The sequence below is a fragment of the Aspergillus karnatakaensis genome (genome assembly GCF_047715665.1).
Source record: "Aspergillus karnatakaensis strain CBS 102800 unplaced genomic scaffold BJY04scaffold_5, whole genome shotgun sequence".
Taxonomy (NCBI): Eukaryota; Fungi; Ascomycota; class Eurotiomycetes; order Eurotiales; family Aspergillaceae; genus Aspergillus; species Aspergillus karnatakaensis.
The window spans coordinates 61,184-85,561 of NW_027395717.1; the positions used below are offsets into that span (position 1 = coordinate 61,184).

A 24,378-nucleotide genomic window follows, 5' to 3' on the forward strand; every position below is an offset into this window, starting at 1 on the left:
ACTTGCCATTTGGAGTAGCTTGCTCGCCTTGCTCGCCCTACCAGTGTGCTGGACGCCTGTAGGACTTTTCATATTTTGCAGATTCATCCTCTTCTGCTTCTTTCCAACTCTCGCAATCATCACCCACCAAGCCGAAGTATACCAGTCAATCCCCTCACAATGGCACCCCCCTCCGCGACCGAACAAACCACTCTCCCAACAAACACCAAACCAGCGCAAAACACCCAAGAAACCGCCAGCGAACATGCCGTCGTCAAGATGCACATCCCCAAGCCGCCCGTCTTCGAAGACAAATACAAAGAGCGCGAGTACCTGAAGGGCCGACTCGCCGCTGCATTCCGCATCTTCGGGAAGAATGGCTATGACGAAGGTATACAATCACCCCTCTATACCTGATCACATGTAGCTAATATCTCGGTGTATATAGGCGTCGCCGGCCACATCACCCTCCGAGACCCCGTTGATCCGTCATGCTTCTGGGTCAACCCTTTCGGGCAGGCATTCAGCCAGATCAAGGCCTCAGACCTGATCCTAGTCGACCACAGCGGCAAGGTGATCGACGGCGGCGAATGTAGACTTCTTAATGCCGCGGCATTTATGATCCACTCGGCAATCCATGCCGCGAGACCGGATGTCCTTTGTGCGGCGCATAGCCATAGTCTTTACGGGAGGGCGTTTTGTACACTCGGTCGGGAGCTGGATATCATCACGCAGGATAGTTGTGCCTTCTACAATGTGGGTTCTTCTTTAGATAGGATAGTAAGCAAGACACTGACCAGAAACAGGATCATATCGTCTACAACCAATTCAACGGCATTGTCCTCGCAGAGGAAGAGGGCCGGAATATCGCCTCCGCACTCGGGAATAAGAAGGCAGCGCTGTTGCAGAATCATGGTCTCCTAACCGTCGGACAAACAATCGAAGAGACGGTCTTTTGGTTCGTGAGTTTAGAAAAGTGCTGCCATGCACAGTTATTAGCGGACGCTGCGGCGGCAGGACGGGGCGGTGCAACAGTTAAGATTACGGAGGCCGATGCGGCCTTTACGTATAAAAGTGTTGGGTCGCCGTTGGCCGGGTATTTCAGTGCGAAGCCCTTGTTTGATGTTGTGCATGAGGAGACGGGGGGGAAGTATTTGGAGTAGATGGGGGTAGCAATGTGTGAGGTGTTAAGTGTGTATGACGAGTGTTCTCGGTCAAGAAAGGGTTTGAATAGCAGATTGGCAGGATCCGAATATCTCGATATCAATGGTAATAGGTTTGGTCAACTATACCTTGAAATAATACTAGCGAGTACTTAGCAGGAAAGCACCCTTGAGCAAAGAAAGATCTTGCGCTTCATTTACCAGAGACCGAACAGTATTACAAAGACGGCAAGAGAATTTGCAAGGTATCATTGAGGAAAAGCGATCAAAGCACAGATGTTGAAAGCTTGCGAGTACTCCTTAAGCAAAATGGTAAACAAATCAAATGCAGATCTAAATCGCTAGGCTGATCACAACGGAAATGCTGGTATCCTAGGTCGTTGAACTTCTTCCAACAGCGCCTCATACAAGATTGCGTCTTCCGGTGATTTTTCTCCGGCGATCTTGTTTGGAGCTCCAATCAGTGGTTTGAGGTCGGCGTCGCATATTGTTCCAGAAGCGGGCAGCTCGCCGGTTTGGAAGTACTTTCGGATCGACTGGCTGACGCAAATCGATGGTGCGGCGAGAGTGCAATGCTACAATATGTTAATCATCTTGTATCTCGTATGCCAGAAAAGATGACTTACCCCTTCTGAGTCTTGCTGGAGAAGACCGGAGCCGGGGAACGCTACATGCATTGTTTTCGCACTGCGGATATTAACATTTTTCCCGAAACTAAGCCTTGGGGTCATACCTTTGCAAAGGTGTAACTGGGTCAAGGATATTGTTGACAAATAGCAGAGGGTGGGAGGTGTTTCCCGCCACCGGGACTAAATACGATTAGCAAGAGAATACAATATGGGTAAATGAGAGACATACTAGGCATCTTCCACTTGGGAGTCACATTCCATCCAATGCAGTTTAGATGTGTATGCGCCCAGTAGTCCCCAACTGTATCGCTAATGCCCTGGAGGCTTCGCCAATGCTGTTCGAACCCCGCCTCGTCTACCTCTTGCATGTAGGCTGCATCAGCGCAAAGAATTGCAGATGAAGCGTACATCTCGTTCTCCGCGGGAACTCGACATTCAGATGACCAGGGCCCTGCGTTGAGACATTCATTAGTAGGACATGTTGGGTCGCGTCGGCCGTGTTTAAAGTCAGCCAGTCTTGAGCCATCTCCTTGTGCAAGATCGCTGGCAATGTCTGCGAGGAACGAGAAAGCGAAGAGAGGTTGATATATGGCAATGCGTAGAACGTTCTTCAAGTCCGTCCACGTCACCACTTCAGGTCCCCGCGTCTTTGTCGGCAGCACCGGGATCGACGAGTTAAGAAGACTCTTCTCCAGCTCCTTGTATGACTCTTTGATAGCGGCCGGTCCCGCTGATGCATAGAAAGGGCAATCCTCGCCGATTGCATGGCAATACTGGGCGAATTTGTCGAAGATAGCATCGGCATCCGCGACGGGCTCCGGTCCTGCACCAGTGTAGTACTTATCTGCACCAACCACGCCATCCAAAACCATTCGTTCGATGCGATCGGGAAATAGCGCTGCGAATGTGGCGCCAAGCACGGTGCCATAAGATCGGCCCCAGTATTGAAGCTTCTCTTGTCCGCGCTTCCATTTCGTTCTCTCTACAAGGGGTTGCTGCGGGTCATACCCGTACATCTCATCATCTGAAAGCTGAGCATCGAGACCCTGTTTTTCTCGCCATTCACCGTGTCGCTCGACAATTTCCAGTACATCCCGAGCCACTGGAGGAGTATTTATATGCTCACCTAGGGCTTCCTCGCCTGACCCAGACGGTGTAGATAGAGCCTGAGAACAGCCTGTGTTCAGCGCGACGGCACGCTGCCAGTTTCGCATCAAGGAGTCTGTAGAGCTTCCCAAGATTCCGTCCGCCTCGGCCTGCAGTTCCCAATTTCTCTGAGAAAAAAGGCTGGGGAAGCAGCTGAAACCGGGTGTCGTATTATTAACACCTCGAGGGTCGAATCCGATAATATCAAAGTACAGATCCGCAGATCTATCAGATGTAGATGGACTGGCCGTCGCGTCTGCTATTGTTTGTAGATTGTGGCCGGACAACAGAGCTTGGGTGACACCGGAACCGCCAGGGCCACCTTTAAACTATTAGATGGAGCAGACTTCTACCAGAAACAATAATCCTTACCAGGATTGATCACTATTGCGCCGCCATACCGAGGATCGGTCACCGGGACCTTTGCAGGGAGGCGGGTCACAGCAATGGCCATGCGAGAGCCTTGACCGTCTGATCTATGATAATCCATCGGAACGTCAAGGCGAGCACATTGAAATCCATCAAAACAGTCATGATATTCGAGAGCTTCGGATGGGGTAATCTGCCCCACATTAGACTTGATCAGTAATCGCATGGGGGTTATCGGACCTGGTCCCAAGAGAATGGTGGAGGCTCTGATATCTCAGTCATTGGGATGAAATCCAAATCTCCCTGCAAAAACGTGCTTGAGAACGACCGCCAAGTCAAACCTGCAAGAGCAGTCAAGGCCAGGATGGCGGGACCGACGGAGGTGCTGCGGGAACTGCCGCCATGCGATACAGTATCGCCATTTCGATATCGGCGGCCGAGAAAACTAGGGTCCAGGTGTTTTTCCATAGGTTGTCGATATCTGCTGTGGCTTCGTACACACAATCACACATGCATCTGTACGTTGTGCAGACTGGCCAAGTGACCGGGGAGGAAGGGACTTAAGTAGCGTTAAGTTGTGGATCTTATCTAGGCATTATTGGCCAGCTGAGATGCAAATATTTCCTCCGTGCTGATAGACGAACCCCCGCGGGATGCAAGTTCGCAGCGCCCACGAATGAAGCGAAAGGGATATGCAATCGCAGTAGGAAGAGCGGCCAAAGGGCAAGAGCTGAAGAATGAAGCACCGGAGAAGGCTCGACGATTGGATCGAGGGGAAGGCAGACGAGAGTTTCGGCAAGGGTGGGCAGTTCGGATCACCAGCACCCAGTATCTGGCGAGTGGAGTGTGCCGATGGTCTCCATCTTGTGCATCGCGCTAGTGCATTCCAACAGATAGCGCAAGAAGGCTGGCGTCTTTTGCATCCAACAGAGATGATTTGCCGACGATGATCAGAAAAGCAAATCTAGCTCGAACCATACATCGTGCAGGTATTGGTGATGAGTTGAGGAAAAGAGCTGAAGATGTGTAACAGTTGAGCAGACTGAGGACTCGCTGGAAACTTTGTTTTATTCCTTGTTCCACGTTCGAGTCGTTCCTCGTCAAAGAGGGCCTTAACTCTGCCAAGCTATACCGCCTGCTAGATACAGCTATAATGGGCTTCTATCACGTGACCTACGCGGGACGCGTAAACTGATCCGTGAATTCGACACCACCAATAGGAGTTCTCTACCATTTTCAGTGATACCCGGAGGCCTTCTCGTTCTTGTTTTGTTTTTCTGTTATCTCTTCTATTCTTCACCTGCTACCCTGACTCGCATGAAGGACCTTCTACCGCAGCTCCAAGCAGACGAGTACGATGTGCAGATTCGCCAAGCGGAGGAGCAACTGTCGAAACTACGCAAGCAACGCGCTTTATTAGATGTGCAAAGACAATTAGCTGAAGAACAGCGATTGCTGGACCTGGCCCAAGCTCCACAAAGTGATCTTTCCGTTACACATATACCCCACGTCGTCCGTCACGATCCGCCCTTCCTCGGTCGCTACCCCGTCTACGAAGCCGATTCCGTGCAACGAGTGTTCAAGAGGTCAGATTCTGAGGTGACACTAGCGCTGGACGATGGATTTCTTTCCTTTCCGGAGCACGTGCCCATGCTAGCGGTGACGAAGGTATACCACGGTGTCAATCGCAAAGAGTTTCTGCTCTTGATGCATCGCTTGGAGGGACATTTTGCCGAATCGGGACAATACTATGCGACCGACAATAAAAAGGTAGCGGAGGCATGCCGGCATCTATCTGAAGGGCTGGCGGTAAAGTGTGCGCTCGTTCGATTGACCCCGGAGGATAAACGCACGTGGCCAGAATTTTGCGTCTGGCTGAGCTCCTATATCCGTAACTTCGTGAACCCTGATATTGCAGAGAGGAGATACACGACCGCCCGGCAGCGGAAACAAGAGCCCGTAAGCCGGTTTGCTGCGCTGCTAGGGTCTCATGAAGCGAACCTTCCCTGTCTCCTTACAGATTATGAACGGTGCCAACGACTTTGGGAGGGCGTTCTTCCAGAGATTCGAGCCGCTTGTCGATCTGGTTTCCCAGTTTCCTACCACACGGGGGTCTCGCAATTGTGTGCCGCGGCTCAAAGTTTGACACGCGCTCAACCGACACGGCGAAGGAGAAATCGCGGAGGACGTCGCTTAGGGAGGAGACGGCGGGCAGACTTGGATACGCCACCGCGCTGAGATTGTAGTTGTCTTGTCGCGCCTAGGTATCGCTGTCAGACTGAATCAATGGTCAGGGACGTCATGTGAACTGCAGGGAACATGTAAATAGACAAACTTTGTACAACAAACACATGCCAGCATTGGCAAAAAGCTCAAACTGCAAGGCGGTGGTTACTGCTTGATCAAGGAGAGAGAGTGGGAGTAACACCGCACACATCCATTCATCACATCAACCTCCTCGCGATCACATCACATCAGATTTGCCTTGAATGGAGACTGATGTGTCTGTGATATCTTCAAGACAGGGAAATCCCATGATGGAGATGATTCTTCACAAGACTTGCCAAGGGGCTCTGGGCCGAAATCTGGGGTTGCCATTGGGTGACCCGGTGAGGGGTTCCCTCCTCCGACGCGCACCGCCTCAATAAATGTGTTGTCGCTGTCTCGAAGGAAGGTCGATCGGGCTGCCAACGGCATAATACCTGAATTGGAGGAATCTCTGGATGGTGCCATGCAATGTGCTTGGGGTACAGCCAATTTGCTCTTAATTCTTCACTTTTTTTGTGGATGATGACGAATGATTTGACTTGGTGGAGTCTGTCTGGCTGGCGATCGCCCCAGTCAACCCAGTCCCAGTGAATCCAGTCCCGCAGGTGACTGACTTTCTTGAGTCAGGCATTGATTGTTCCTTGCTCCAAATTGCAGTTTTTTGTCCTTCACTCCTTTTCTTCTCCGGAATCGCCTGGCCAGAACTCGGGCAACATCCCAAGTCAACGAGCATATTGTCCGGCCTCTACGTGTCGTCTGCAACGCGCTCTGGGATATGGGCCCTCTCTTCCACATGCCGGATGACGTATGGTCAGGGAGCTCCACGTGCTCTCTGTCGAGCGATGGATTGTCCATCATTAAAGGGAGGGAGGAGTTTTACAAACAATGGCACCGCGGTCCTGAAAAGAGCATGGACGTCAAAGTGAACGATAAACAGCCGCAGAATGATGCCCTTGAAGTCCCTGGTGTCACCAAGATTAAGGCGGTTGAAGCTGTGGGTGGGAAGAAGGGGAAATACTTCTTGTACGCCGGGTACGTAGCACTTCAGTCTTTCTCTCAGAGACATACTAATAAAGTCCAGATTGGCAATGATCATGGTCATCTAGTGGGTTTCAAGGCGGTCTTCCGAGTGTATCACGGTAACGTTAACTAAAGTCATAGTGAACTGGACAATTCGACGGTTGGGACGTATCGCAACTTTGCAACCTCTGATTTCCACACCCTTGGGATGCTTGCCACGCTTAATACTGCTGCTAGCATTATCTCGGCGATTGCAAAGCCTCCTATCGCAAAGCTTTCCGACGTGCTTGGGCGAGGTGAGGCATATATCATCACGGTCACGTTCTATATCCTCTCCTATATCCTTTGCGCATCATCACAGACCTTCAACGTCTATGCTGGTGGCTATGTGTTCTATGCACTGGGTCAAGCCGGCTTGTCGATCCTCAATTCTATCATTATCTCGGATCTGTCCTCTATGCGCTGGCGAGGATTTGCATACAACATCATCTACATCCCATTCCTTATCACACCGTGGGTGTCTGCCTTTATAGTCGAGAGCGTCGTCAATGGCGTAGGATGGCGATGGGGAATCGGAATGTTCGCGATCTTAATGCCATTCTGCGCAAGCTTCATCATCGTCACGCTCATTGTTTTCCAGCGGCGAGGGAAACGTTCGGGCCTCATTCTCAGGGAAAACCTTACGATCTATAACTTTTGCTCACGAATCGACTTCGGAGGCATCCTACTTCTCAGCAGCGGGTTCGCCATGGTCTTGATCCCAATCACCCTAGCGGCCACGTCGGCAGACAAATGGAATACACCCTGGGTCATTGCTCTGATTGTGCTTGGGGCGTTGGTGCTGATTTCGCTGGTTCCTTACGAGAAATATGTTGCGAGTCATCCAGTCGTTCCAGTACGTTACTTTCGAACGCTCTCGGTCGTCATTTCGGTCCTGCTCGGCTGCATCGATAATATCGGATATGGAGCCACTCATACTTACCTCTTCGTCTGGTCGATGGTGTCTCACAACTTTTCTCCCCGAGATGCTCAGTTCCTAGTCTACACAAATGGAGTCTCGCAAGCACTGATTGGAATGGGAACCGGTCTACTCATGTATCGGTACCGCACCTATAAATGGTTTGGAGTCATCGGTGCTTGTGTTAGAATGGTGGGTTACGGAGTTATGGTTCGCCTGCGCACAAATGAGAGCTCCACTGCAGAGCTCTTTGTTGTGCAACTCGTGCAAGGGCTCGGCAGTGGTATCATCGAGACCATCATCATCGTCGCCGCGCAGATCTCGGTTCCCCACGCTGAACTGGCCCAAGTAACTTCATTGATCATGCTCGGCACGTTCTTGGGAAATGGAATTGGGTCAGCTATAGCGGGCGCAATCTATACTGGACAGCTTCGCCAGCGGTTGAGAATACACCTTGGACCTGGGGCGGATGAGAATCAAGTTACAAGGCTGTTCAATTCTATTACGGAGACTCTTCCTCAGTGGGGAACTCCTGAGCGCACCGCGGTTAATCAAGCTGTAAGCTCATATCTACATTCTGCCTGAGCATCTGCTGACTTTACTAGTATTCCGATGTCATGGGGTTTGTCAACTCGTATCCGTTCAGAATCAAAGCTAATAATCGCAGGTATATCACAATCGCGGCACTCGCTTTTGCTGTTCCAATTGTTCTTCTTTCTCTCATCCTCCCCAACAAGAAGCTAGGGTATGTCCTTTTCTACATGCATCCGCCAGCTGCTGTAATCACTAACTAACGCACTCTAGTGATGGACACAATCTCGAGGAAGCATCGCCTTCCGACGAGTCTCAGCCCAAAAAGCCCAAGTCCTGATCCAACTTACCCCCACACACTACACATATTCTATGAACGAAACGAAACGCTTATGACCTTTACCATATTATATACATATACCTATATATCACAGGCAATAAGATTTAGTTACCTTCCTGGGGACCCAAAAACACACGGAAACGTCCTCTCCGGCTTTTCATCCAACGCATTCTTGACCAAATTCCACACATTCAGATCATAAGCCTCCCCGATGTGCCCCACGGGATCCAGCGGACAGAAATCCTGAACCCAAACATTTTTCACCCCTTCCTCATGTATAAACGACGTCGATGTCGGCGTAACCATCTCATCAAACCGCGATGCAATAACCGTGACTTTGTTCCCCGGCTGTACAATCTCCTTCCCAGACCCCTCATCACTGTTCAACCGTGCCACAGCATCACCCCCGATACCTAAATCGTCACACGCTCCGCAACCCACCATCTGCAATATCTCGCCAATTACCTCCCTCGACGCATCACCAAGTATATACGCCAGATTATAAAACCCAATGAACGTCGTACCCCTCGTCGGCGGCGCGATCGCAACAATCCTCTCTACAACCTCCGAGATCCCCTCCTCGAACTTCGGAACGTAGAGCGCTTGGAACGCGCCCTCTGAGTGCCCGACCAAATCAACCCTTTCCGCGCCCGTGTTCTCCTTCACTTCTCGAATATACTCTGCGATTTCACCCGCCGACTCGGCGATCGGCTTCAATCCGCCAACGAAGGGGAACCCGGGGTAGTCGCCGTAAGTAGAGGAGTATGTGCAATACCCCTGGTTTTGGAGCCAGGATTGCAGGAAATTAAGGTCTTCGTAGTACGTCGCCCCGAGACCATGGAGGAAGATGACGGGCTTGCTAGATGCATTTTGCGCCGGCTCGCAAGAGAAGTCGTTTACGTCGGGATGGAGAAGGGCGGTTGTAAGAGTGCCCACGGTTAGGGTCAGGGCGATGGTGAGGAGGCGCATTGTGGTGTTGCGCTCGTTTTTAGCTGACTATGGATTAGGATTAAGGGTAGGTATGGATAGAGATGCGAATAATAGGATTGAATGAGCGGTAATGATATACAGTAGCGCAAGCAATGAGCGAAAGCTGTATATACAATGGTAAATAAACAAAGAATGAAAGGAGTTGGGTTCTCGACTGAAAAGATAGCGAGTGTTGAAGCGAGGGAAATAGAAGCAAGGAAAGAAAAAACAATCAAAAGCGGAGGAAATGGATGTGGAGCAGCTGAACGACGATCATCAGGCTCTTTGATGATGACTCTCAAGTTCCTGCATACAAAAATCCTGCTGGGCGTTTGGCAGGATGGAACTATTGATTTTGATATTGGGAAAGAGGCCCGTTCAAGGCTGCTATTGGTTGATTCCGAGGTGTCAAAAATAAAATGACTAGTAGTCCACTTCGGCCTGCGAATGCAGAATCGGATCGATCGGATTCAGATCTGAACCGGATTTCGGTGTCTGGTGCAGGCAGTTCATGATCTTGGGTGCGATACGTGATGTTATAGTGAGTAAAGTTGAGATTTTTTCTCGAAAAGTGCCTCTAATAGCGAGTTTTGCTTGTTCTATGTCCGAAAATCTGGAGCTTGGAGGAGCATCTTTGAACGAGACACACCAACGTCGCGAGCCCGCGACTGATATGTGGATATTCTTATTCACCTGAGCATTAAGGTATTCTGATTTGAAATAAGATACTCCCTAAGATTATTGTTTGGGACTCAATTCCCGAGTTGAGTCGCTCTTTTTTTTTTTTTTTTTTGAGTCTGCTGCCGAAATGTATATATATCTCTTGCACAGCTTAGGTGCTATGGAATACATACATCATGGCCCAGGTATTCAAAGCATTCGTTCTGTCCTAGAAGCACTGAGAGGAAGTAGGTATCATGAACCGAGGTAACAGGGAAAATCCATGGAGGGGTGGGAGAGGGAGACCTCTGGCTTGGGACAATGATTGGTAGGTAGCGATCCCATAGCTAATTTTTGAGGTAAAGCAAGCAAGGTCGCCAGGAACAAAGAACAAAGAGTCGTCCGAGGTCGATAAAAGGGCGCTCATTATTGAATGAGGACTCAAAGAAAAAGATGGTCTTGTCGCAACTTCATGAATCAAGACCTCAATTTGGCCCCTCTACAGCGCTAGTCCCGAACAGGCCGTGAGCTCCAGCGTCCACTCCATTCCTCACACATCCGATTTCCCCCACCTGTTTTTCTCTGTGCACAGCTCGAGGACATCAATTGACCTTGTTATTGTTGTATCCCCGACCATCTCCTGCTCGGATAGACGCACTGCACTGACCTGTCACGCATGTCAAGCACACCCTGCAGCGAATCGTACTCCACCAACGGCTTTTGGGGTCCACCAAGTGCCACTGAGTCCCGTGCACAGCAGCCACGGCGCTTGTCGTTGGTGTAAGCACTAACCGACGCCCCTCAGAAGATCTCGGTTTTGCTCGCTCGAATCTCAAATGTGCCAATTCCGTCCTGCTGTTGGTTTACCTCAGATGAAGCTCTCCGGCCCCTCTTCACCCGCTGAAACCCTCATTGTCCTGCAAGTTACCAGTCTCGGGCGTTGCCGATGTCTGAGAACCTTTCGAGGAAGCTCGCCGCTAGCTCAAGCCAGGGTCTGCGCCAGTCCAGGTCTTGTAAAGTTTGTCGTGTGAGAAAGGTCAAGGTGGGTTGTCTGGTTCCATGAGGTTGATTGTCGTTCTAATGCAGTATAGTGTGATCGGGTGCAGCCCTGCCATGCATGCTGCACGCACGGATATCCGTCCAAATGTGTATACGAAGTCGTTCCCGGCGAGGACTTCAAGCCGACTTCGCAAGCCGATGAGATACGGAACTTGCGAGCCGAGATTCGAGAATTGAACTTACGACTTAACGGTGGTGAGTTCTAGCCGTGGCAGCTACTACTACTGCCTGGTACGACGGCCCGCTGATCGATCTACTAGGCCCGAGTCGATCACAACGGCGATTAAAGCAATTGCACACTCTGTTTGATACTATCCGTTCGGCACCCGAGGATGTTGTTGGTCGTTTGATTGAGGAGATTCGCGGCCCCCGTCGCGAATCAACTCAGTCGATCCAGACGAACACGCTCTCTGGGTCTTGGGGTGGCACAGAAGGTTTGTTCGCGTTTTACTCCGTAAAAGGTGGCATTTCAGTGACCTGACATGTTTCGGCAGAATACGGCGACCCACAAGGCCTTGACGAGCACGGCGACGAGGAGTCCGGGGAAGAGGATGATCTTTCAAGCTTGGTCATTCAACGCAGGTACAGCCGGGATTCGTCCGAAACGAGCGATGATTCCGCCTACGGGTCTATCTGTCGGATAGACGCAACCAAGTCCATGCTTGATGTCTTTATCGAGCGATTCGTGGATGCCTTTAGCCCTGAGGTAGATGCCAAATCTGGACACGCTGGAGCCATCCGACGAGCAGCGGAGATCCGGATGTTCTCACCTATTTTGACTGACGCATTCGAATCTGTCAGTCAGGTATTCTTCGGGCGATCTGTTCAAAACAAAACAATCGAAGCCACTGGATTCTCCTACTACCCTCGTGTTCTACGAAGTCTGCAGGATGCTCTACAAGATCCCGAGCGCAGCAAGGCAGAATCAACACTGGCAACAGTCATACTGCTGATGGCATTCGAGGTATGTCCATATCCTTCGGTACTTGCGGCCACTAACACACAATAGAGTGTCGAGCGTACTTCTCAGGCGTCACTCTCTGCACACGTTCAGGGCGCAGTGCGGTTGATAGAGCACAGGGGCCCCGAGAACCACATGTACGGCGTAGAGCACTTGTTGTATACTGAACTGAGACCATACTGGGTATGACTAATAGCGCTTTTTGATTCAAAGCTGACAAGATAGGTCTCGGCGACTTTCACTCGGCGTGAACCCACCTTCCTTGCTCGAGAGGAATGGAAGACGATACCATGGTCGGCCGGTACGACCACTAAAAACATCCTCCACTATCTGTTAGACTTGGCAGTAGAGATTCCAGCATTGCTAGCACAACATGATGAACTTGCCGTGGGACTGAAAGCAAACATCCTCAGCAGACACGAAAAGTCGGTCAAACAGGCTGCGCTTTGGAACGGAGTTGCTGAACTCACCAACCGCTTCGCTTTGTGGAAGATCAACTGGGTCGAGGGCTACCCGGATGGACCACCACGGGAGGTTGAGGCAGTAGACGAGGGCAAATTCCCCGTGTTTCACTGTCGGGACCTCCGCACTGGCGCTGTCATAACGCCCACCAAGCTTCAGTATCCGGACCTTCTTCTTACGCAAACAATGTGTATATATTTCACCACCCGCCTGATATTATCGTCTGTTGATACGCGCCCAACAGATCGAGTGGGACCGATAGAGCAGTACCAACTTGCGTGCGGGATCTGTCGCAGCCTTGAGTGGTATATTTTGATGTCTCCTGGCAACATGATCAACCGTCTGGCGTTTCCAGTTCGCGTCGCGTGGGAGGCTTTCCCGGATGGGGGACCGGAGCGCAAATTTCTCTATGAAGTATTGAAACTTGTAGAGAAGCGCCATTCTCTCGCGCTATGGGGTGGCGGAATGTCGGACATTTCACCTCGGAACACTTCGGCTTCGACGACAGGGGTATAGACCTTGGAACGGGGAGTTGCTATGACTGATGAAACCGGCTCAGTGGTTAGAAAAAAAAAGCGATTTCGGAACGATAGGATGAGATAAGGAATAAAGATGTACATAGATAGTAACGAACCTGGATTACAGCTCAGGTTGCAGCAGACCAAAGACGCACTTTTTTCAAGCCAATTCTGCCTCACCTGTGATGCATTGTGTCTCCTGCAGCATTTGCACATCTCCATGCTATCCGGCGGTTAGGCAGAGCCAAGCATCGGGTCTGTCGCTCGAGAGACAGCCCAGCGGAGATGCTGAAGCCAGCAACCCCATGACCAGTAGGAGAAACTCCGAGCTGGCCGAGGATATTCTCCCTCTCCGTCGTATATTGTCCGAGTCCACAGCTGGGCTCCCTCAAGCTCTAAAGAGGCTTGGCGGGCGGACTCCATCTGCAACACATCGCTTCCTCTCCTCTCTCCATCACGACGCATCGAAGTTCCACTCGACCCATCCTGAGCTCAGCTCAATATCACGGAGTCTCTCCGCGAATTCTGGGCCATAGGAGGTCACTCTCAATCTGGTGCCCTCCGGGTGCTCAGGCCCTTGGCGGAAGGCTAGGACCCAGTACGAGACTTCGACCTCGAAGATACGAGCTCACAACGACTTACGCATCTTGAATAGATGCAGACAGGTCAAATGACCCAAAGTTCAGACAAATAGGGCTCGAGGATTTCGACTAATCCTGCCGCACGCGGAGAATCCGAGACTGAAAGCGTGGTGCTTTCACCACACACCGTCTGAGTTCAACCCTTCTCAGTCCGCCCAGCAAGATAAGGTTTTGGCTGACAGCGCTTGAGCTTAACAGATGCCGAGTGCGAAGCCGATGCAAGCCCAAGGCGCCCATGCGACCGGAGATACTGCGAGCCAAGAATATGATGGCTGATAATGGTGGTCTGATCAGTGATGTTGCAACTTTGCCTCGGAACTTTCTCTGACGTCGAGGGCTGCGGTCAGCTCAACGGCCCAAAATCTCGGACTGGCTGCGATGCGCGAGGTGTTTGACCAAAATCCACCAAATTAACCTTTGCCCAAGCCATTGAACCAATGACTAGCAAGCACCGGATCCGACCATGGGCCAAACTTGTTTATCCCAATCCCGGGGCGAATAGCAATCACCTTTCTCGAGGAAAAGGCGGAGACCCCAAAGCAGGCCGCTTACACTGTGGCGCCCCCGCCGATCCCCCGGCCTCGTTAAACTCTCATTCCTCCCTCCACGGAATTGCTCCGACCCCCACACAACGCGGAAACCTGGGTTTTTGGCTGAAAGGATGAATTGGACGGCAGGTGAGCAGTTGCAAGGGTCTGAGTGTCGCATAGGTTGAGTGGGTCATCCGTCTTTCTGTCCTTTCCCCCGGCCCTTCTCCGCAGTTTCCTCTGCGCGAGGTCTCCACATTGGTGTTACAACACGACGACGAAATGAGGTCGCTCCAATCACGGGTGAAGCTAGCAGTGTTTGGACTCCCAAGTGGCGCCTCTCTGGCTTCCTTTCCCCAGAGCATGGAGTGCTGAATGAATCCTAATCGGGGAGGAGGAGGCGGTGGGCACCTGCATGCTGGTGATTTTATGCCCTGGTCCATGGGTTTATGTCACCTAAAACCAAGATCTGCGGATATATAATGCAGCGGTCCCCAGAAGTTCATTTGCGCTGATCGCCATCCCTGTATTCTGCTCTTCTATTCCTGTTTCTAAATACACTCTCGCAATGGCCGACATCGCCACCGAGAAGGCCGGTATTGCCCATGATGAGGAGACGAACTATCCATCCACGCTCTCACCGGAGGAGCTGGTACTTGAGAAGAAGCTGAGGCGGCGCATTGATTGCGTCATTATGCCCATGGTGATTCTCGTGTATTTGATGAACTATATCGACAGGTATGAGATATGGCGCCCCGTCGAGTGCTTTAGCTAATTCAGTAGAAACAACTATGCCGCCGCCCGACTCCAAGGCCTCGAGGCGGACCTCAATATGAACGGACAGCAATATCAGACCGGTCTCAGTATTCTTTTCGTCGGTTATATCCTCATGCAGGTTCCATCAAACCTGCTACTCAACTATATGGGCCGCCCGTCCTGGTACCTCGGATTCTTCACTGTTGCCTGGGGCCTCGTGTCGACTTTGACCAGCCAGGTCACCAGTTACGGCTCAATGGTTGCTTGTCGATTCATTCTTGGTATTGTTGAGGCGCCATTTTTTGCAGGTGTTCTGTTCTACCTATCAAAGTGGTACACCAAAAAGGAACTGGCCCTCCGCATGAGTATCTTTTACTCTGGGTCACTGCTTTCCGGAGCATTTGGCAATTTAATTGCCGCCGGTATCCTCGACGGCTTGGCTGGTGCCCGCGGAATGAGTGCATGGCAATGGTTGTATATTGTTGAAGGCGCTATCACTATGCTGATTGGCTTGATTGTGTGTGTCGTGCTTCCAGACTTCCCTGAGACCTGGAAGGGCATCCCAGAGGAGCTGAGGCATGTCGCTGTTAAGCGATTGGCCATAGAGGCTGCACAAGCGGATGTCGATGCAGGTGGTGGCATGTCGCAAGTGAAGGGATTGAAACTAGCGTTCGCCGACATAAAGACATACGGTAGGTCCCCTCCCCTGGCCAACTGGCTCCGAATCTGACTTAATGCGCAGTCCTTGCGATCGCCTACTTGGCAATCACTGGAGCCACCGGCTTTCAGAATTTCTTCCCCTCTCTCACCCGAACCCTTGGATACAGCGATACAATCTCCTTACTCCTCGTCGCGCCGCCCTATATTTTTATGGTGTTTTTCTCAATGACCCACTCGTTCTTCTCCGACAAATACTCATCTCGCTTTTGGTTCTTCCTATATCCGGTGCCTATTAGTATCGTGGGCTTCGTCATCTTCATGGTAACGGAGAACTTCGGCGCGCGCTACTTCTCTTTCTTCCTGATGAACTTTGTCTTTGCCCAGAACGCCACGGTTTACTCCTGGATTGCAGGCGCCATTCCTCGGCCCCCTGCCAAGCGCGCAGCCGCGTACGCCTTCATCAACTCTGTGGGTAACTCGGCTAGTATTTGGACACCATTCACCTACCGAGACGAAGATCTACCATTCTACCGCCCGGCTTTGGGTGTCTGCATTGCTCTGCAGCTTATTGGTGCCGTTGCCGCTGTGTTCATGTATTTCCACCTGACATCGCTCAACAAGCGACAGGCTAGGCTTGAGGACCCGGATGCGGTGCTAACAGACAAGGATATCAAGGCGCTGGAAAAGATTGCGAACAGGGAGAATATCTCAGTGGAAGCTGCGCGTGAGCTCCAGAGCGGGTTCCGCTATGTTATCTAAAGGGATGTGGGATGTATATAGTATAGGATTGAATGGAGAACAAGTTTCGTTGATCGGAATCTGGATATTCACGACGGGAGTACCGACGTGGGCTGTGAGACGGAAAGACACAATCTGTGAGTTTCTTGATATCTTCCCTCGACTTACTCAGGTATATATGTGCTCTTTAAAACAAATCATGTGCTGTTGGTAGTCGTCCTACCTGCCCCTTTGTCCTGGAATTTCCATCATTTTGGAGGAAAAGACAACGAATTGGTACAAAAATTTGAATTAAGTTCGCGTTACCAAGTATCCTAATGCGTGAGTACAGTCTATTCTAGAGGCCCCAAGGGCAATGCATCAATTCCGGAGAAACTTCGAGAAAGCTCGCCGTATTGTTCCAGGGGTTGCGCCCAAGTGAAGTCGGCTAGTAGACTGATTATGCACAGGTAGTATATGATGATTTTGGCTGGTCTGCTGTGCTGATGAGCAGTTTTCCGCTTCCCATTCCCTAAGCATGTTGGAAGCCGACCTGGTCTGCCGATGGTCTGAGCCTAAGATTTTGTTGCGAAGCTCAACGCATCTGCTCATTAGAGTTACGGCGTCCTGTAGATTTCCGAGTGATTTTCGAATGACAGCGAGATCGAACATGCTGGTTAAAGTATCGGGATGCTCTGGCCCTAGCACCTGTTTCCGGCTTTCCATTACCTGCTTATCCAGCTCCTCTGCTTCCTTCCATCGCCCTTGCATACCATAGATTGTCGCAAGGGTGTTCATGTCGACTAGAGTTTGAGGATGCTCTGGCCCTAACACCTGCTTTAGACCTGTTACCACCTGTATTTCCAGCTTCTCTGCTTCCTTCATTCGTCTTTGGTCGAAGTAGGTTGACGCCAGGTTGGCCATGCTGCGCAGAGTAGAGGGGTGCTCTAGGCCTAGTACCCGTTTCTCGCTTTCTATTACCTGAACAAGCAGCTCCTCCGCTTCTGTTAATCGTCCTTGCTGCACGTAAGTCGACGCAAGGTTGCTCATGGCGGTCAGAGTAGAGGGATGCTCTGGACTTTCTACCTGTTTCCTGCTTGCTATTACCTGAATTAATAGCTCCTCTGCTTCTTTTAATCGTTCTTGGTGCATGTAAGTCGACGCAAGGCTGGCCATGCTGGTCAGAGTGGTAGGATGCAATGGCCCTAATATATCCGAGCATAGTTTTGATTGTTTTACCTGTAACTCCTCTGCCTCCTTCCATCGTCCTTGATCCTGGTAGACTTGTGCAAGGTTGGCCATGTTGGTCAGAGTAGAGGAATCTTCTCGCCCTACTACCTTCTCCTTACTTGCTATTATTTGCATGAATAGCTCCTCTGCGTCCTTCAATCGTCCTTGCATCCGGTATACTAAGGCAAGATTGCTCATGAAGCGTAAAATGACAGGCGCCTCCGGCCCCAGCAATTGTTTCCCGGGTGTTATTACCTGCACCAGTAGCTTTTCTGCTTCGTTATACCTCCCATCCTCGGACAAGCAGCTCGCCACATTGTGCATCAAGACAAGATAATACTCTTGGGGAAAGTCGCGCTCACTCAACAAGAATAGGGCATGGGGTAAAAGCTCCCTCCAGAGCTGCCGATTGGTATGGTTATTGCTCGGAAAGACAATGCTCAAACGCCCTGCTGCTATCTGTATACAGTCTGGAAGCCGTTTCTCGTTTCTCAACCAGTTTCGAGTTGCCAGATGGACCAAACGATGGAGAGTAACACAACCAGCTCTAGGATGTACTGTAATAAACGAATAGGCGCTGAGAAGGCCAAGCGCATCAGTCATCTGTAATTTAGACGATGATAGTGAAAGAAAGATTTGCGGGATATTCCGAGGATTAACACAGGCCATCAGGGATAAATAGTAAGCAGCAAGTCCATCCAGCTTCTGGATCTGATGAAACGAGATGAGCCATGTCTTGGCTACAGGATTCTGCATATCCTTGTAGCGTCCATCATCACCAAAATCCTTGCTCAATAGCTTCACGACATCTGCCTCCTGCTCCATAAGAAGCATCAAATAATCAGACACTGTTATGTCTTTCTTGTGGATATATGATGTAGCCTGGCTGATGGCTAGTGGTAGGAAAGCAAGCTGCTCCAGCAAAGCTATTCTTGCAAAAGAGTCGTCCAGGGGGTCTTTGCGAGTCAAAGACATTTCCAGAAACTCGACTCCAGTCTTTTGATCAAAGTCATCAAGATGAACCACAAAAGAGGATACTAAATCGACCGCTAACTCTCGATTGCGGCAGGTAAATATGATATGGCCTTGGTTATTCAAGGGAAGGAAGTCCTTGAGTGGGGGAATGTCGCTGCTTCCTTCGGTCCACATTCCCATATCATCGGCATTGTCGAATATCAGGAGCCACCTGCCTTCTTTGTGGCTGAAGTAATCCTTGATACGCTCTTTAACCTCTGCTGGTTTCACATCCGGAATCCCTACCATTTGCGCAATAGCCATATAGGCCTGCTCAACAATCTCATGGCTAGTGCATGGGATCCAGAAGATCGAACATTCAGCATCTCTGTCTCGCACGCGGTATGATAACTCCAACGCTACCTGCGTCTTTCCGACCCCTCCTAGCCCAGTAATGGCGAGCTTTTTGGTTCCATTAGGCATTGAGATGATCTCCTCTAATCTGTGAATTTCGTTCTGACGGCCCACGAAACAAGGATTCCTTCCAAAGGGGATCATCAAGTGACGGCACTTCAGCGTATCTGTTAAGCATAAGTAGGCATTTACACAAACTAGCTTTAGCTGATATAAAACTAACCTTCGTGTTTTCCTGACCTCCAGTACGCCAAGAAAGCTTTGGTGGTAGTTGCTGCAGTTGCTGCAGCATATTCTTGCCATGACTTGTTCTTATGGCTGTCTGCATAGTCACACACTCCCTTGATAATCAGACATGGTACATGATCCCACACCCCTGCTCCCTCCATCTCGAACCCAACGATCCTCTCTGTTCTAGCAATGGCTTCACGATGCTGGCCTGATTTCATCACTGTGTTACCAGACGCAACCGTTCCGATATGGACAGAGATATCGGCTTCGAGCGGCTCTCGCTGACGAGCAATTTGACTGGGGTCACATCCAAGATCACCACAGTTTTTCTCCAGTGCAACTTCACAGATCTTGTCAGATACTTCAGCCTCTAAACAGCAGCAACTAGTAGACAGTCCACGCTCGTAATGCTTGTGAAGATAAGCAGCATTGAAAAGGACATCCTTGGCTTCTGGACGGTTCCATCTCATCCCCTTTTGCTGAAGTGTACGCAAATGCTTGAGCATCTCTTCTTGGAGTTCATCGCGGGCCTTAGCTGCTCTTAGTCCATTCAGAAGAGCCCGAATCTCTGGAATCGGCCTGGCCAGCACGTCTTTCATATCAGCCTTCCTTATATATTCACCAGGGTACTGCCTGCCAAAGTCATATTCAATCACTGAATCACTGATAATAACGTCGCCAAGAAATATATCCTGATAATCCGGTGGCAATGGCGCGCCTCCGCATATGCCAACAACTAGGGCAAGTTTAACATTTTCGTAGCTGATGAGCAGGTTTGACGTAACGCTTGCTGCGCTTCTTGTTCCTATTCCAGGCATATAACACACAACCACATTATGCTTGCCAATCCTTCCGTTAATATATGAATTCATATCTCCCTGATGCTTGCCATAGTATTTTCCCAGCCGATCATAACAATCATCGAAAATGGCTTCGACAGCGTCAGCTTCGAGGGGAAGGGCGCAAAAGATGGCAATCGTAAAATCGGACCGACTTGAAGGGCGCATTTCAGGTAGAGAAAAGCAGATATGCGGATGGAGAATTCAGTGAGGTTGCGCGCAGATTCAATCAAGGTTGTCGAGCAAATATACCCAATATAAGATCAACAAGGTTGCGGGGTCGGACCGTCCCTCTTACAGAGTACAGCACGTGCCAGGGTTTGGCTTGTTTGCATTCATATTTGTGCTGTTACGACGCTAGCTAAGTTACCGTAATAGCTAAGCTACTATTTACTAGCAGTAGCCGGGCTACTGCTAGCTACCGGTAGCCACCAGAAGGATATAAGGACACTTATTCTTATACATATATTTAGTTTATCTCTTAATTCTTTATAATTGATAAACATTATTATTACAGAGTAAACCTTTGCTAGATCCACTTATCAGAACTACTCTACAGCTACTATACACATATAATAGGTGGCCATACTTTAACTACACAGCCTATTAGTAAATACTGTTACCTTACCTTACTATATAACAGATACCTTTAGTCAGCTGTACACCATTACGTCTTGTCAACACCAAAATCCACACATATAGAGTAATAACCTGGTTCAGGTTAAGTATCCAGTTTACATCAATCCAAAATACTAAGCTAGCTTCGGGGCTCATACGAGAACCTACGGTTAGTAACCATCTTACTGGTACAGCAGGATAGCCACGTGACATGTGTAATTAGTGGGTAGGTTTGCTTACGCGACCTTACGGAGTACGACGCGCGACCGGTAGATTAGAAGTACAACAACTGCCACTGGTGAGGGATGGCGAATTGGACCTGAAAATTTCTACAGGGATTGTGTCAGCTGTCACCCGCACCTCAATTGTGTGATCGGCCGTCATACGAGAATCAACTATGGTTCTTCTTCATCAGGCATGCTGCAAATGTCCACCTGCGCAGAGCCGGTTCTTCTTCGAAGACCCCGTCATCCGATAACCGAACCTTATGACCCAAGGGAAGAACACAGCCCAGGCGAGTAACTATATAATAACGCCTGATGCGTAATTATCGGCACCTTCTACTTTTGTCTCACCAACAAGCTGCAAGTATATCGAACCCCTGCGAACAATCCAATTAAAGGAGTCGAACAGACGAACAATGTGCATCGCAATTCTAACGACAACACATCCGGCCTACCGGTACATCATCATTAACAATCGCGACGTGAGCTCTTTGTCCCGTTGTCTACAAAGCTCTACCCCATTTCCAACCTAGTGAATTCATGGCTAACTCTACTGGTGGTTACAGGAATTCCTCTCCCGCCCAACCGCCCCCGCAACATGGTGGACACCCTCGCCATCTCCCTCCTCCTCCTCCCCGCCGACCCACTTACCCGTCCCAAGTATAAAAATCCCCCACATTCTCTCAGCGCGCGACCTCGCCCGTCCCGCTCACGGAACCTGGCTCGGCGTTACAAAGGAAGGACGCGTCGCGGTCCTCACGAACTGTCTCGAGAAGAGTTGTGCTCGGGCCGTGGGGCTGAGGAGCCGGGGTGGGATCATAAAAGGGTGGTTGACCGCTGAACGGACAACTGCAACTGCTTTTTCCGAAGCAGCAGGGGAGGGGGAAGAACGGAGTGCGGTGAAAGATTTTATCGAGGAATTGAGGGCAGACAAGGATTTGGGGAGTGTGGGTGGGTTCAACCTCCTCTTTGGCGATTTGAGTGAGAGTCAAGATGACGGACTGGTAATTATCTCGAATCGCGCGACGGATAGCGAGTGCTGTTCTGGAGATTCGGTTGTGGTGCGGAAGATCGAAGATGGGACGGTGGGAAATGGCCAAACGGTTGCGGTCAGCAATATGACCCTAGCCGAAGAATTCGACGAAGGCGAGAAGTGGAAGAAGATTAGTCTGGGTGAGGAGTTGATGGCAAAGGCTGTTCAGGAAAGTTTGCAAGCATCAGAGAACGAAAATGCGCTCGTGGAGAGACTTTTCGACGTTTTGGCCACAGATACCCTCCCTCGTTTGCCGGCTGATGCGAGTGCAGAAGCGTATCTAGGCTTGTTCGAGGAGAGCATCTTCGTCCCCGCTGTTGGAAAGAAAGTCCATCATGAAAACCATGATCAAGCGGATTGGAATGCGACATTGCTGGATCCGTCGTATATGGAGGGGCTCTATGGCACGCAGACGCAGACGGTGATACTCATCGGTTATGATGGGAGGGTGCGGTTTATCGCGAGGACCTTGTACGACGAGGAAGGCCGACCGCTGGAGAAGGAGAAGAGCGACCGGTCGTTTGAGTTTATGGTGGAGAGGTAGCGCATTTCATTTCTTAGCACATTAAGCGGATTGCATCACCTTGTATAAATGCCTGTGCTGCTCACCTCCCAATTCTTTCTCGTGATATTTGTCAAAGCTATCATGACAGCCTTAATTTATATAAGAGACCGAGCAGTTATCGTTTCGGAGAGCCCCGAGCATGAGCTTCAGCTCACCCATGGCTCAGCACAGAGACACAGAAGCTCGTGGCAAGACGGAGGACACCGTCCCGCCCCTCCTCCACAGCTCAGCGATTCACAAACCAGTCAAGATCCCCCAGGTTGTCTCCAGCTGCATCCCCGCATCATCATCGCCACCGCATGAGGAAGCGATACTCGTCACGTGCGTTCATGTGATGGTCATTGGGGGCTGTTATATAGGTACCATTTTCGACCCTTATCAATTTACCACGGAGTATCTCAGTGCGATAGCTATCCAGGCGAGAAGACATTTCTTTGTACTTTTGATACATAAATCAGCCACACCCATCTATCCTCTTGGCCCTTCGCGAGCCGTACGATCCATAGAGAGCACGATGTCCCTCAACACAGCCCGGCCAACCCTCCACCGCAGCCTCACAGCCCCCGGCCGAAATCAAAGCCGACCATTCTCAATCGCCATCCCAGCCCGTCTCGCAAACGACTCATACCGCTCTCCGAAGCCACTGGGGTATCTTGCTGAGTATGTCCCCGACTTCTCCCTTGCGGCACGAGATAGCTACCCCAATATATGACGTCACGTCATCCTCTTCTCAGCGACGGCTCCAATGAAATACATAGATGACTAACGTGCATAACTTGGGGCATGAGCAGAAAAGGACGATTTCCGTTTCGTGAGCGCGCGCCATCGTATGAGAGTGTGCGGTTACAGAGTAGTGGGGTTGAGGGGGTGAAGGGGGGTAATGCAGAGGTGGAGATGTTAAGGGAGAAGACTGTTGAGCAGAGGAGGAAGATCGAGGCGTTGCAGAGGACTGTGTAAGTTCACATCGATAGGGCTGTGATGGTGTGTGAGGCTGACGATGTATGTGTAGGTCGGAGCTTGTTGCCGGTGAGAAGGGTAGGACGTGAGCTGATTGTGGCTTGAGTCGAAACCTAGGTTGAGTGTTGTTAGCATGAGTTTATTTAAGATACCTATATCATATCTCGAGGCTCAAATTAAATGTTCCATGTTTTGGATTTCTCCGCATACTAAATGTCGCCTCATGAGATGCTATGCAGAGTCCTACTGTCAGCACTTTACATACAATTGACCGTCTTACTTCCGTGCTCACAAACCAGGTGTGAGATATGCTAGTTTCGCTCGACTAGTACAAAAGGTATAAATACCCTCACAAACCACAGATCCTCATCCGGCTTTTGGCAGGGTTTCAATTTTGATAAAGTGGCAAGCATACTCAGCTAACAGGAGGTGAAGCAAGTGTAATGCCAATGGAGGCGACCCGGTCGGAATATCCAGAAGCAAATCGACAAGCTGGAGAACTACATCTTATAGAAGATGACCTCGCCATCGCCATCTTCCTTTATGCGGCGCTCCATAAGCTCTCTGACATCCTGCGGAATATTCCAATCTGCCTCTACGCCGAGCGACACAATAAACCTCCGTTTTGGGCGCTGCTCCGAGGTCTGCTGTGAGGTCGGGATTGTTGCCGCTTTGAGCCCTGCTCGAAGATACTCGAAGTCGACTTCGTAACTCCCTGCGCTGGCCTCCGTTGTGTCTACTCATAAGTGCTCAAGCGCCGGCATTCCTAGGACCGCATTGGCTATCCCGCGAGCAAGTGGGTGGAAGGTAGTTGGGTCGGGCCGCACCCTCCAGATGTGACCCGGTTCCTCGCCGTTCGAAACAGCATCGCGATATTGTGGTATTTCATCGGTGAACTCCGAGTCGAAGGAGGAATTAGAATCTGTATCGGATTCTTCGTCTTCGTCTTCGTCTTCGTCTTCGTCTTCGTCTTCGTCTTC

General features: G+C 50.4%; 12 protein-coding genes across 12 annotated transcripts in view; 7 read left to right on the forward strand and 5 right to left on the reverse strand.

Moving 5' to 3' along the window:
- Positions 1–159: 159 nt before the first annotated feature.
- On the forward strand, positions 160–1,142 carry BJY04DRAFT_205073 (class II aldolase/adducin family protein; the record flags this gene model as incomplete). Its single annotated transcript, XM_073713560.1, has 3 exons — positions 160–370; positions 428–735; positions 786–1,142. The coding sequence occupies 3 exons, from the start codon at positions 160–162 to the stop codon at positions 1,140–1,142; spliced, it is 876 nt and encodes a 291-aa protein (XP_073575539.1).
- A 253-nt stretch (positions 1,143–1,395) lies between these two features.
- BJY04DRAFT_116473 (putative proteinase) lies at positions 1,396–3,888 on the reverse strand. The gene is made up of 6 exons (XM_073708260.1): positions 3,527–3,888; positions 3,290–3,479; positions 2,001–3,239; positions 1,876–1,951; positions 1,769–1,829; positions 1,396–1,717 (listed from the first exon to the last, which is right to left on the reverse strand). The coding sequence occupies exons 1-6, from the start codon at positions 3,752–3,754 to the stop codon at positions 1,493–1,495; spliced, it is 2,019 nt and encodes a 672-aa protein (XP_073575540.1). The 5' UTR covers positions 3,755–3,888; the 3' UTR covers positions 1,396–1,492.
- Positions 3,889–4,543: 655 nt separating this feature from the next.
- Positions 4,544–5,893, forward strand: BJY04DRAFT_179124 (uncharacterized protein). The gene is made up of 3 exons (XM_073709849.1): positions 4,544–5,564; positions 5,622–5,663; positions 5,720–5,893. Exon 1 carries the CDS (start codon positions 4,604–4,606, stop codon positions 5,522–5,524), a length of 921 nt encoding a protein of 306 aa, XP_073575541.1. The 5' UTR covers positions 4,544–4,603; the 3' UTR covers positions 5,525–5,564; positions 5,622–5,663; positions 5,720–5,893.
- Positions 5,894–8,544, forward strand: BJY04DRAFT_179128 (major facilitator superfamily domain-containing protein). Its single transcript, XM_073709850.1, has 6 exons — positions 5,894–6,586; positions 6,636–6,659; positions 6,716–8,090; positions 8,138–8,154; positions 8,200–8,277; positions 8,337–8,544. Exons 1-6 carry the CDS (start codon positions 6,330–6,332, stop codon positions 8,401–8,403), a joined length of 1,818 nt encoding a protein of 605 aa, XP_073575542.1. The 5' UTR covers positions 5,894–6,329; the 3' UTR covers positions 8,404–8,544.
- Positions 8,512–9,372, reverse strand: BJY04DRAFT_213933 (lipase family alpha/beta hydrolase; the record flags this gene model as incomplete). The annotated part of the gene is made up of 1 exon (XM_073715066.1): positions 8,512–9,372. The coding sequence occupies one exon, from the start codon at positions 9,370–9,372 to the stop codon at positions 8,512–8,514; it is 861 nt and encodes a 286-aa protein (XP_073575543.1).
- Positions 9,373–10,679: 1,307 nt separating this feature from the next.
- On the forward strand, positions 10,680–13,629 carry BJY04DRAFT_179133 (Zn(II)2Cys6 transcription factor). Its single transcript, XM_073709851.1, has 7 exons — positions 10,680–11,074; positions 11,124–11,286; positions 11,352–11,525; positions 11,586–12,055; positions 12,101–12,235; positions 12,278–13,055; positions 13,149–13,629. Exons 1-6 carry the CDS (start codon positions 10,979–10,981, stop codon positions 13,028–13,030), a joined length of 1,791 nt encoding a protein of 596 aa, XP_073575544.1. The 5' UTR covers positions 10,680–10,978; the 3' UTR covers positions 13,031–13,055; positions 13,149–13,629.
- A 1,139-nt stretch (positions 13,630–14,768) lies between these two features.
- Positions 14,769–16,518, forward strand: BJY04DRAFT_230032 (putative MFS transporter; the record flags this gene model as incomplete). The annotated part of the gene is made up of 3 exons (XM_073719195.1): positions 14,769–14,938; positions 14,984–15,648; positions 15,699–16,518. The coding sequence occupies 3 exons, from the start codon at positions 14,769–14,771 to the stop codon at positions 16,373–16,375; spliced, it is 1,512 nt and encodes a 503-aa protein (XP_073575545.1). The 3' UTR covers positions 16,376–16,518.
- Positions 16,519–16,629: 111 nt separating this feature from the next.
- Positions 16,630–20,246, reverse strand: BJY04DRAFT_179136 (uncharacterized protein). Its single transcript, XM_073709852.1, has 2 exons — positions 19,155–20,246; positions 16,630–19,098 (listed from the first exon to the last, which is right to left on the reverse strand). The coding sequence occupies exons 1-2, from the start codon at positions 20,167–20,169 to the stop codon at positions 16,715–16,717; spliced, it is 3,399 nt and encodes a 1,132-aa protein (XP_073575546.1). The 5' UTR covers positions 20,170–20,246; the 3' UTR covers positions 16,630–16,714.
- Positions 20,247–20,584: 338 nt separating this feature from the next.
- Positions 20,585–21,446, reverse strand: BJY04DRAFT_179138 (uncharacterized protein; the record flags this gene model as incomplete). The annotated part of the gene is made up of 1 exon (XM_073709853.1): positions 20,585–21,446. A coding segment is annotated over exon 1 (202 nt), but the record flags the coding sequence as incomplete, so codon positions are not given.
- BJY04DRAFT_116578 (NRDE family protein) lies at positions 21,047–22,500 on the forward strand. Its single transcript, XM_073708262.1, has 2 exons — positions 21,047–21,325; positions 21,410–22,500. Exons 1-2 carry the CDS (start codon positions 21,260–21,262, stop codon positions 22,418–22,420), a joined length of 1,077 nt encoding a protein of 358 aa, XP_073575548.1. The 5' UTR covers positions 21,047–21,259; the 3' UTR covers positions 22,421–22,500.
- A 455-nt stretch (positions 22,501–22,955) lies between these two features.
- Positions 22,956–23,487, forward strand: BJY04DRAFT_213938 (uncharacterized protein; the record flags this gene model as incomplete). Its single annotated transcript, XM_073715067.1, has 3 exons — positions 22,956–23,101; positions 23,233–23,394; positions 23,451–23,487. 3 exons carry the CDS (start codon positions 22,956–22,958, stop codon positions 23,485–23,487), a joined length of 345 nt encoding a protein of 114 aa, XP_073575549.1.
- Positions 23,488–24,115: 628 nt separating this feature from the next.
- BJY04DRAFT_116693 (uncharacterized protein) overlaps positions 24,116–24,378 on the reverse strand; it is a 1,543-nt gene continuing 1,280 nt past the window's right edge. The window contains exon 3 of the mRNA XM_073708263.1: positions 24,116–24,378. This exon is cut by the window's right edge and continues 1 nt beyond it. Within this exon, the coding sequence (XP_073575550.1) occupies positions 24,180–24,378 (199 nt within the window). The 3' untranslated portion in view covers positions 24,116–24,179.